At 42.3% G+C, this 12,487-nt stretch overlaps 1 protein-coding gene across 3 annotated transcripts in view; it reads right to left on the bottom strand.

The window, feature by feature from the left end:
- SAP30BP (SAP30 binding protein) overlaps positions 1–12,487 on the bottom strand; it is a 57,216-nt gene that overhangs the window by 40,003 nt on the left and 4,726 nt on the right. For 2 of the 3 annotated variants that reach the window (XM_054047936.1, XM_054047937.1), the window contains exon 3: positions 11,418–11,465. The exons of the other annotated variant lie outside the window; for it this stretch is intronic. In XM_054047936.1, the coding sequence (XP_053903911.1) occupies positions 11,418–11,465 (48 nt within the window). The remainder of the gene's footprint in view (positions 1–11,417; positions 11,466–12,487) is intronic. 3 annotated transcript variants of the gene reach the window in all.

Below are 12,487 nucleotides of genomic sequence, written 5' to 3'. Positions count from 1 at the left end.
GGGAAGGTGAAAGGCAATGTCTCTAGTGCTGAGAATAAGGGAGGGGCACAATCCGTGAATTACTGTGTAAAACTAGGCAGAACAAGCAGGTGTTCTGATTGCAGGAAGCCAAGAGAAACGAGAACACTGATATAATGTTCAGTGGACACACTGCTACTCCTGCAGAGAATGGTTTATTGTACAGCATTTAAAGTCTAAATCAGAGAGCAATAACTTGAAGTACATTTTCAGGGTTGGTGGATTCCTGAAGAGAAGAGCAATGGAGCAACCCAAGGTGAATGCCCCCCAGATCCGGAACCCCACACCACCTCCTGCGCCCCAACCCACTGCCCCGAGACCCCTCCTGCACCCCTACTCCCTCCCAGAGACCGCGCTCCACACTCCCTCCCGTGCCCCAACCTCCTGCCGGCCCCACACAAACTGGACTATAAACCGGAATTTCAGTGAAGATCAGAAGTGCCAGTTTATAGAGCTTTCCGATTGGTGAAGTGCCAGATAAAACAATTTTTACTGTATTAAGTGATCCAGCCACTGTCATCCAGTCCCAGGTTCAGGCAGTCAGAGGTTTAGGGATACCTGCAGCATGGGGTTGCACCCATGACCATCTTGGCTAATAGCTATTGATGGATCTGTCCTCCATGAACTTATCAAATTCTTTTTTGACCCCAGTTATAATTTTGGTATTCACAACATCCCCTGGCAATGAATTCTACAGGTTGACTATGTGTTGTGTGAAGAAGTACTTCCTTATGTTTTAAATCTTCTGCCTATCAATTTCATCAGGTCCCCCTTAGTCATCTCTTTTCTACGCTGAACAGTCTCAGTCTTTCTAATCTCTCCTCATATGGAAGCTCATCCTTTTAAGACATGTTAATACTAATTCCTATTGCTTATGATATCCATTCCCTATATTTGAGAGTTACATGTATCCCACAGCTGGTTGAGTGAACCTAAAGATATTAGGAACATTTTAAAAGTTGCTAATTTGAGCTTCATAACTCAAAATGTTTGCCCAATTAAACTTAGAATTTCCCTAAAAAATCCTTTGGCCTGAAATATAATCTGCTTAGTCTTTCTCTGGTGGAGAATTTTTTTAGTGGAAATTCTAAGATTAATTGGGCAAACGTTTTGAGTTATGAAGCTCAAATTAGTAACACACACACACACTTTTTTTTGGCAGAAATTGGTGCAGGTGGCTTTCTAAAATTGGGCTTAAAACAAGCTGTCTTACAGCCTTGAGTGGAGGAGAGTTGCTAGTGTGCTTTGACAATACCAGTGTTAGAGACTCCATTATTGTATGTTCACCTGTTGGTTTACAGAGCAAACTATCACCCGAAATCAGTAATATCTCTGAGAGCAAACAACGACAGTTAGGAAGAGCTGGGGGAGGCAAGAATGATCAAAAGCATCACGGTTTGGATGCTTACTCCCATACTGGTATTACTCTCCCCTCCCCCCAAATCAAAATGATTGCTATTGCCTCCCTAAAGTAGCCAAAGGATCACTCATCCACTGAAGGAATTATTCTATGGGAGGGCTGGATCAAGGTTACAGTTAAAGCGGAGCATGTCTCTGAAGGTTATCAAAAGGCCCTTTGTTAGATTTGCTTAGGAAATGCACGTTTCTCTACAAATCTGACACCGCCTCTGCTTCTTTTGTCCTGTAGTCTAACTTGGCAGCCTCCCAGAGTCCCAATGCACAAAGTGAGGGGAGGGTTCTGTAAAAAAGGAACTTCTGACAGGACAACAAGCTTTCAAAATCTGTAAGCAGTTGTTGGACTCAGGGTATGTCTACACTGCAGTTAAGAACATGTGGCTGGCCTGAGCCAGCTGACTTGGGCTCACAGGGCTTTGTCTCCGTGGCTGTTTAATTGCAGCGTAGACATTCTGGCTGGGGCTGCAGTACAAGCTCCGGGACCCTCCCACCTTGTAGGGTCCTACAGCCCAATCCAGCCCAAGCCCCGACGTCTATACCTCAATTAAACAGCCCCTTAGAGCCCCAGAGAGCTGTAGGTTATTAACTGCAGTGTAGACATATCCTCACTTGCAAGGAAGCGGCCATATGCGCTAACTTTCTGATATCAAGTGCAATCAACACAGTAATCAGGGCTTGAGTTAATGATTGCCCTGCAAATGCCATCTGAAGTGAGCTGAGCAGAAGGGTTGGGCTCACAAGTCTTTGCTTGACTTCTACGCCCTGTTTTAATAGTCCCATCCCCACAATGTCTAGGTCCAGAATCCTTCAGATCAGAGTTTAGTAGAGGGGTATGCCCAATACTCTGTTTCAAACCAATTTCTCTCTTTCCCCTGATGACTAGCCCAGTTTACAGTGAAGGAATTAAACAAAAGGAAAGAGTAACAATATTCTGTACTTCTGGCAGTAGGCCAAGCACACTGTATGATTACACACAGCTCCTTAACCCTTCCCACCCTAAATAAGAGAGCCAAGAATGCCACATTTTAGAGCCAGGTTCACAAAGCCACCATACCTTTCCCTCTTGCCTTACACCCATGGCTTCACACCCAAAAGAGAGGACCCGAAGAGGCTCATGCAGGCTGTGGGATGCCATCCATCCAAGTCCTTTCCATGCTAGCTGAACTGTCAATCATTTCCTTCCCCCTACTAAATATAATTCTTTGTGATTCTGTAGTTTTATATTTATATATATATATAAATTTTTAAATGACTATCTGCTTACAGGTAAGGGGTTTACCTTCTTGGTCATTATAAATCCCCCATGTAAAGGGATTTGGGTTTACACTCAGCAGGCAGGGTCTCATACCAGGAACAGTTCTCCCCAGGGAAAATTCTAGAGATCAATCTGCTTTTTGCAAAGTTACAACCATCAGGAGCTTGTGCTTCTTTTCATTAGAACACCATATTGCTGAACTAGCTGCCGGTTCACTATCTGTTCTGAGTAAAAGTTTACACTTCTCTAATCAGTTTGAAGGCACACACTTTCCATTCACTGACACACCCTTCTTCAGTTAGTCAAACAGCTCTGGGGTATAAAATACTTCCACTAGTCTTCACCTGTGGTGAAGAGAAACAGTAGTGTGACACATCAGTATCTGAACTTGAAAAGCTTATTGAGACTTGCGGCTCAAAAGTTTAGTGTCAACATGACAAAGAGGAAGCTGCAGTCTGTTCGGTCATTCAGGCTGTTTTCATCCATGATTGAGATAAGTGAGAATGTGTGTGCCTGTGGCACTCCCTATAAGTGAACAGAAATACGTTCATCCAGAGCAACTGTGATAATTTGACAAAAAAAAAAAAAAAAAAATCAAGGAAAAAGATACAGGGTAAATGTAAACATAAGAGCTGTGTGGGTGAGAGGAGAGGAGCCTGGGCACTTCTCTATATTTGCATGAGTCACAGGTAGGGACCAAATTTGGAAAGCATTCCCCCACCATACCCTTTAATATAAAACTAGTACAGAAAATTACGCCTTTATCCACTTAGAACTTCCACAGCCTTTGCCTACGACAGCAATGACACCTGATGAGCCTTTCAGAGGCTCTGTGTTTTTGGCCTATACAGCAATAAATTCTGAACTGCTTTTATGCAGTCTCTGGAATGGACCTGAGCCACAGGCGCAAGGAAACCCAACCCCACGTAACCTTATTTAAATTAGAGAATCAATGTCTTGCTTGATTACTGTTCAGATAAAATCCTACCTCGAAGCTGACTGAGCACAAACTTAAAGAATTCATTCACCATTTGCTCACAGCTGTGCCTATTAGAAAGGCAGCAGAACATATGTTTATTGGTTATGAATAACTGCACAATTAACTGATCCAAGGATAACTGTTTAATCTCCTTTTTACAACAGGATAGCATGGGTTTCATCTTCGGCTTGCCCTAAAACCTGAAAGAGCTGCACCAGGCCATTTCTACAGCACACGAACACCCAAGCCTCGCATTTAACACAGATTTCCAAAAGTGAACTGTGTGGCTTTATTCTGAAATATTATACCTTACATCTAACAGAAAAAATATTTGTAAGTACATCAGAAGCAGGAAGCCTGCCAAAAAAATCAGTGGGGCCACTGGATGATCAAGGTACTAAAGGAGCATCAAGGAAGATAAGGCCATTGTGGAGAAGCTAAATGAATTCTTTGCATCAGTCTTCACTGCCAAGGATGTGAGGGAGATTCCCACACCTGAGCCATTCTTTTTAGGGGACAAATCTGAGGAACCATCCCAGACTGGGGTGTCAATAAAGATGGTTTTGGAACAAAGTGATACATTAAATAATTATAAGTCACCAGGACCAGATGATATTCACCAACAGTTCTGAAGGAACTCTCATATGAAATTGCAGAACTAACAACTGTGGTTTGTAAACTCTCTTAAATCAGCCTCTGTATCAGATGACTGGAGGGCAGCTAACGTAATGCCAATTTTTAAAAAAGGCTCCAGAGTAAATCCCAGCAATTACAGGTAGGTAAGCTTAACTTCAGTACCAGACAAACTGGTTGAAACTATAGTAGAGAACAGAATTTCAGAGACATAGCTGAACACAATTTGTTGGGGGAAAGAGTCACTATGGCTTTTGTAAAGGGAAATCATGCCTCACCAAGATATTAGCATTCTTAGAGGTTGTCCACAAGTATGTGGACACAGGTGATCCAGTTGATATAGTGTACCTGGACTTTCAGAAAGCCTTTGACAAGGTCCATCACCAAAGGCTCTTAAGCAAAGTAAGCAGTCATGGGACAAGATGAAAGGTCCTCTTATGGATCAGTAACTGGTTAAAAGATAGGAAACAAAGGATGGGAATAAATGGTTAATTTTCACAATGGAGAGAGATAAATAGTGGAGTACCCCAAGGATTTGTACTGGAACCACTGTTCAACATATTCATAAATGATCTGGAAAAGGGGGTAAATGGTGGAGTGGCAAAGTTTGCAGAGGATACAAAATCACTCAAAATAGTTAAGTCCAAAGCAGACTGCAAAGAGTTAGAGGGATCTCACAAAATTGGGTCACTGGGCATCAAAATGGCAGATGAAATTCAATACTGTAAGGAAAAAGTAATGCACATCGGGAAATATAATCCCAATTAGACATACAAAGTGATGGGGTTTAAAGTAGCTGTTACCACTCGGAAGATCTTAGTCATCATGTTTTCAAAGGACTAGCCATCTGCTCAGTGTGCAGCAGCAGTCAAAAAAAGCTAACAATGTCAGGAACAATTAGGAAAATATAATGCCACTACATAAATCTATGGTACGGCCAAACCTCGAATACTATGTGCAGCTCTTATTGCCCCATCTTAAAAAAAAAGTTAGAATTGGAAAAAATACAGAGAAAGGCAAGAAAAAATGATTAGGAGTATGGAACAGCTTCCCTATAAGGAGAGATTAAAGACTGGAATTGTTCAGTTTAGAAAAGAGACTACTAAAGGGAGATATGATAGAGGTCTATAAAATCATGAATGGTGTGGAGAAAGTAAATAAGGAAGCGCTATTTAGCCCTTCACATAACAAGAATTAGGGCTCTCCCAATGAAATTAAGAAAAAGCAGGTTTAAAATGAACATAAGGAAGTACTTCACAAACTGCATGGTCAATCTGTGGAGCTCGTTGCCAGGGGATGTTAAAAAAGTTTAATTGGGTTCAGAAAAGAATTTGATAAGTTCATGGAGGGTAAGTCCATCAATGGCTATTAGCCAAGATGATCAGGGATGAAACCTCATGCTCTGGGTATTCCTAAATTTCAGACTGCCAGAAGCTGGGACTGAACAACAGGGATGGATCACTTGATAATTGCCCTGTTCATTCCCTCTGAAGAATCTGGCATTGGCCACTGTTGGAAGACCGGATACTGGGCTAGATAAGTATGACCATAGTGGGTCAGGCCATGTTCTTATGAAACCAATGGAGAATGAAAATTATGTTTGGCTGGAAAAGATGTTATCCAAAGCTGTTAGTGGATTAATCAAATGGCTCTCCATTAGCCACGCTTTGGGTTTACGATAGCCAGGATTATGTTTACTCCCTAGTTTGAACATGTTAAGAAGATCAAAGGGATGGGAGGAAATAAAACAGAAATATACTGCCACTTGGTGGAAAAGATAGGTATGAAATTCCTGCTACTCTTACAAGCAGAACTTTTAAAATTAAGTTTTCCAGTGGATTTCTTGGTAGCATTGCTAGTGAAAACTCAACCATTTTAACATTTTAACAAAATCCCACCTCACCTTAGGAACCTGGTATTGGGCCACCTGGCAGGATGACATCCTGAGGAAGCCCAAGATTGGGGACTCTCCAGGCTAGCAGTTCATTTAAAAACAGAAACAGCCTAACGGATATTTTGTGGCACTCTTATTTTGCACCCTAGGCATATGCCTATTCTGTTTATGCCTAAGGCCAACAAATAAGGGAAATATAACTGGAGCATTACCAAAGTTCCATTTCCTTTTGCTCTCCCTACCATTTCTTCTACCTCTTCCCCAAGACGGATGCAACTTCATAAGACTGCCTCCTCACACAGAAAGGATATTTCCCTGTCCAGCTGGCCAAGATCTAGTGCAGTGGTTCTCAACCTGCGGCCCAATTAGCACACAGCTGCAGCCCAGCTGAATGCTTAAAAAAAATTCAAAATTTGCAGCTGTGGTCTGATGGGAGTGGGGCTGGCTGAGAGGGAGACAACATCTGGCTGCCTTCAGGAGGGCTCCTGCCAGCAGAGTGCTGGTGAGTGCAGTTGGCGAGTGCAGCAGGGAGGCAGGGGGTGAGAGAGTGGGTCTCCAGGCAGGCTGAGGGGGAGGAGGAAAGACAGGCAGGCTCTGGGCTGTGATGGGGTAGGGGGGTGTCAGGTTTTAGGTGGGGCTCTGCGCCTAAGGTCTTCGTTGCTGGCCCACAACTGGCACTCCACTCCTAGCCTGGTGCTGGGGTCCCGGGTTCCTGGTGCCCAGCCCTGTGGGGTCTGGGTTCATCTGCCTGCCCCGAGCCCAGGTCTCCCCTCCTGGCCTCCTCTGTGGTAAGAGGGGTGGGGGTGCTGTGGTTCTCAACCTGCAGCCCACGTAACACATTGTGGGCCACATAAACAGGTTGAGAATCATTGATCTAGTGTAACATCAGTTTATCATCTGATATGTTTTATACTGAGGAGGGAATGATTATATCCTGCACTTCAGGTGGAAAGATCTAGCCTAAGAATTAAGATCTTATATTTTAGAAACATAATTTCAAAGACCTGGTTTAAATGTGATGTGGAATGTTGTTCAGCTACTTAACTAAAACCTCAACTAAAGCAAGGGGCAAACAGCTCAGCTGTTAATTTATGTATCAGGATTCTTCTTAAAATAGGTTTCCACTCTCTGGAAAGAGTCAGAATAATTAATCCTTGCGTTGTCAGCACAAGCAGCAGAAGTGGGAGAGATGACAGCAACTCTACTTGCCCGCCTGTCCTCATAATGGGTTCACTATTTACATTTTCTTTAGTCTCCTTTCCTATTTGGGCATTTTCATAAATCTTCTTTCATACATTGCTTTGAGGTGCCTCCAGTTTCCTCATCTGTAAAACGGGAATAATGACACATATCTCCTTTGTGAGGCACTTTGAGATCTACTGATGAAAAGTACAGTACAAGAGCAAGGTATTATGCCAGACTGAAGAGAAGTTACACACACTTGCATTAAATATATCATCTTCTCTCAAAAGACCTGAAAACACTTCATAGACACTTCAAAACCTCCTGGAGGTAGGTGGAGAGAGATTAAACAACCTGCTTAAGATTACACTAAGCCTGTGGAAGAGTTAGGAAAATAATACCGGTCTCCTCTCCCCTGCCCCCGCTCCCCAAGTCCTCTGTCTTAACCACAAGACCTTCCTTCCTCTGTCTCTTCCCAGCAAGAAAGTTGGATTCTAAGTTATCTTAAAATGTTTATTACTTCTCTAAACTGAAGAGTTAATTCAAACACAGCCATAATCATATCAATGCTCCCAAAGCGATTATTGTAGAGTAAACATGGGCTGTCAGGTTATGAAAAAAAATAATGAAAAAGTGTGAATTATTTTTCAGAAGCATAATGACAGAGTAAAGTGTTCTTCCCCTCCAGGTTTCCATGGGGTTGTGTTTTAAACCATTCCACTTTCTTCTTTTTTCACATTAAGTTGGAGCTCTTGGTTCTCTATGTGCAACTTTTTTCCTTGTTAAGGGCATTAACTGCTATAGTAGTGGGTATAAGTCCCCTGAAGTCAATGGTGATGCACCTGCTTATGTATGTATTGAACTTGGCCCTAGATCTCGGCTTTCACTTCCCCCTAGGCATAGCCTCCCTCCATGTCCAACATACTCCACTTGCCTAAATACTCCCTAAGCCTCAGCCTCCCATTCAGCTTTACATTTTCTTCCATGCTATGGCTATGACAGCAACAGTCTGCCTCTTGTCATGACTGACTCCTCGTCTCATGTCTGAAATCAAGCATTTTCTCAATTCCCAATATCAATCTCCTCTTTGATGCTCTATTCCAAGTTTTGAATATAACCGTCCCTCTTTAATACTGTATTTGAATTAGACCATTAAAGTCCTTGATGCAAGACCTGCTTTTATGTTTGAACAATGTTTTGTTCATTTAGTGTATGGCTCTTTAACAACATTACTCTATGTAACTCTGGATTTCCCCCATTATCCCTTCTGTTGTAATTATTCTTCCCCAGGGCAGGTATAGCTGGCACGCTGCTCCAGCTTTAATAGAACAGCAGTGGAAAGCTAAAGTGAAAGAACAGGCCTTAAGAAGAGCCACTGCCAATTCAAATGGAGGAACAGCACAAATGTGAATGGTGGCTCTGTTCCTAGAACCATTTGAATTCCAGGACTGTACTAGATCAGTGGCAGGAAGGTGACAAAGTAGAATGCATTTTCTGGGAACCAGGGAGGCTGCAGGCAAGGTGTTCCTAGTTCAGGCACTGGAATGGGAATCAGAACTTACTGCATTACCTTAGGCATGTCACTCAGCCTCTGTGGCTTTATCTCCATGTTTGTATTTTCTTGCCTGTTACTGCTCATTACAAATGTGTGTGCACAGAGAAGCTCTATTCCTCCATCTCCTGCCCGTTTTTACTTAGCAATTCAAGAACCCAGACTAAGTGCCTTGGGGCAGGAACTATCTTTTAGTTAAGTGTTTGTACAGTGCCTAGCCTGTTGTGCTGGGCTCCTAGGCAGTACGGTAATAGAAGTAATACTAAGAGTGTTCGTGGCATCACAACTGAAGCCCTATTGATTGATTGGGACAGCAGTGCATATTAGGCATTAGAAGCATGGAAGTTAAAGGAGAAAACTGTTTATGAATGAATATTTTGATAGATAGCAAGGTGATAGTTTAAGTTTTAGCAAAGTAATACATAAGATGTAGCAAGAGAGATCGCACCACTGCGATCGGGGACAGGTTTTTGTTGTTGTTGTTTTTGTTTGCAGCTGAATGACGTAACATGGGGAAGAAAATTAGTATTTTCTGGTGGAAGTTATAGCTGGAAAAAGCTGTACCTCAACTGCTCTGGAGATTGAGCTCATTCATTCACACAACAGGTGTGGGACAAGTAGCCACACCAGGGCCCTGTGTTCTGCAGCAGGGACTAGATTCTGCTGGAGATTCTAAACTTTTGTTTTAAAAATTGTTGCTAGCCCATATGGTTGTAAAAACATGAACCAAGTGCAAACCAATGTGTATTTTCTTGAGTCTGCTGATAATTTTAGAAGAAACATCCAGCTGATGTGCTTAGCCATTGGTGACGGATGCAATGGCCAGTGTTTAGAAGTGGAAAGTGGTTGCTGAGGTGGGGAACTAGAAATTTGAAGCCTGCTCCCCAGCCTCTTCACCCAATTAACATAAGAATGGCCATACTGGGTCCATCTAGCCCAGTAACCTGTCTTCCAATAGCAGCCAATGCCAGGTGCCCCACAGGGAATGAACAGAACAGGCAATCACCAAGTAATCCATCCCCTGCTGCCCATTCCCAGCCTCTGGCAAACGGAAGCTAGGGACACCATCCCTGCCATCCTAATAGCCATTGATGGACCTATCCTCCATGAACTTATCTAGTTCTTTTTTGAACCCTGTTATAGTCTAGTTGCAATCACTTTCCCCCTTGAATAAAGACAGAAGAGAAAGCTGCAATGTATTTCTCCTTTTTCCTAGTATCAAAAGCCTCAGCCTCCTCCTGTATGCCAAAAACCTCTACCATGTCCCATGCACTCCCAGGTGCAAGACACCCACAGACGCCTATCCAGCTGCCAAAACCTCTAGGTATATTAAAAGTATAGACCGACTTAATCCAAAGAATTATGTAAACTGATGAGGCGGGGCTATTGTGAAACATGTTCAAACTGGATAAAAAATAATACTGAAATCATTATGTTAATTTTCATGCTATCCAATAAAGACCTCTATATTTTAAGAGTACCTGAAGCTATCATAGCATTTCCAATTTCCTGATGAAAATGAGAAGGCCTTGCTGTAGGGTTTAGATGTAGCTTGTCAGAGGACACAGGTCCTTGGTAAAACTAAGGCCTTGACAATCTGTTCTCTTTCAATATCCAACAGCACTTTTCATATTGTTAGGGAAATTAATTCTTAACCTAACTTCCTAGCCAAAAATTCTAACACATTAGTTTTCACTCTCTATAGATGCTTCCTATGCTATTTGGATACAGTATCCCCACCAAATATACTTCCTGTCCCTGTTTAGTCTTACTACATGCTATTAAACAGCTGCTGCCTCGCACCACAAAGGCATGTAAAGTATTCCCTGGTATATGCTATACAATGCACAAGGGTGTGAAAGGTAATTTATAAAAGCAATTATTTGGAAATCTCTAATTATAATATTAATGATGGTCTTTCACAGTCAGATAGCTTTGCACAAAGAATCCTTACAACAGGAACACTAAGACTAGTGTAAAGTGCTTGGATTATTTCTCAAATGATTTTGTAAGATTTCACAATCTCCAGGAATACACTCCAAATTGAATCATCAAGCTGTTTCTCATGTAAAATCTGTCTTCCAGATGAAAGTGTTCAGACATTTGTGTCAGAACATGGCTCTGAATATTCAGGATAGGCTCCTTGTATTACATGATGATCTCTTTCAGATCAGTGCAATAAAGCCTCCTGTCAGTATCCCACCATGTCAGATCCATTTCACAACATGGCTCACTCATGATTTCAGACCTCTGTATGCCAATCAACCAATGCCCCAGCTAGATAGCTCTGCTGCCTTTAGAGCTTTTTTAGGAGCCAGAATTAAAATCCCTGAATATTCATGTTACAGGTGCAAATAACATAGAATAAAAACAATTAAGCACTAAGACTAACCAGAGCAGAAAACAAACCATGAACCAAGCCATGCTGTTAAGACTTATTCCTGTTGCAGACAGCTACCCAACCACATCCCACCACACTTCCAAATACCTTCAGGTCACCAGCCTCAGGTTTTTCAGTCTCTGAATCGTCATCTTCCTACAAGACAAGAATTTACAGGATTAAGCTTAAAGGGTGGGCTTGGCAAGTTCCTGCATATATAGCAAGGGGCTTGCATTCAACAGCCCAGCGACAGTCCAAGGCCCTTTCAACCAACAAGTCATCATGAGCTCATCCCACCCCTTTGCATGACCAAGAGATGAATCAGATAAGCCATGAAAAAGTGTATAGTAAAAGAACAACTCCAAGTAGCAAATATCCCCTGCAGATATCATACAGCTCCTGAATATTCAAAACCGGACAATAAAAGTCAGCAAGCTTGTCTCATCTGATAATTCCAGCCGTTAGTTTTTGCTTGTTCTGTAATCCTCACAGAAAAAGCAGCATTTGCAAGACCTACTGCACGCCAAGCATACACTAGCAACGTACACAGGACACACCTTGCCTGCCGTCCTACTAGGCATGCAGGCTTAGTGGTGCTAAGCCAGACTCACAAGCTTCAAAGAGCCAGTGATACCGGCAGACACCGCATCTTTGTCATTCTAGTTTAGTGCCCTAAATTGCTTTCACCCAGCTTCCAAACACACAGGAGGAAACAGCCGGTGTTTGGAAGGATTTAATTCTACCATTTCCATCCAGAAATAAGAGCCAGATGTTGCACAAAATGCCACCAAGTAAAGAGTTTTAAGAGATCAAGTTTTGAAGTGCATCGGCATGGTAACCCCCGTTAAAGGTGACCTTTGGCTTTACCAATAGGTTTGATTATCAGCTGGGACTACACTGCTCCATTAGCTACTTAACTTGGGTCATACAGAGCTATGTATCTTTAGAGGTAAATACATAACTCAAGTCAAAACAAGTCACTTTTGAAGAAATAAGTTATGGGAGGACAAAATATATTCTAAGGACCGCTGCCTGGATTTCCCCCAAACTTCTCCATTCAGTTTCAACTCTGGCCTGAACCCAAACACTTGATGTTTCAGCTTCAAAAGAAAAAAATTAGAAAGTTAAAAACTGAAAGAGAAGTTGCTAATGAAAGTGCCATCTCAGTCTTAACTAGC

The sequence above is a fragment of the Malaclemys terrapin genome, chromosome 13 (assembly GCF_027887155.1).
Source record: "Malaclemys terrapin pileata isolate rMalTer1 chromosome 13, rMalTer1.hap1, whole genome shotgun sequence".
In the NCBI taxonomy this organism is placed as follows: Eukaryota; Metazoa; Chordata; order Testudines; family Emydidae; genus Malaclemys; species Malaclemys terrapin.
The sequence above is the reverse complement of the archived record's forward strand: the minus strand, read 5'-3'. Positions and strand labels throughout refer to the sequence as shown.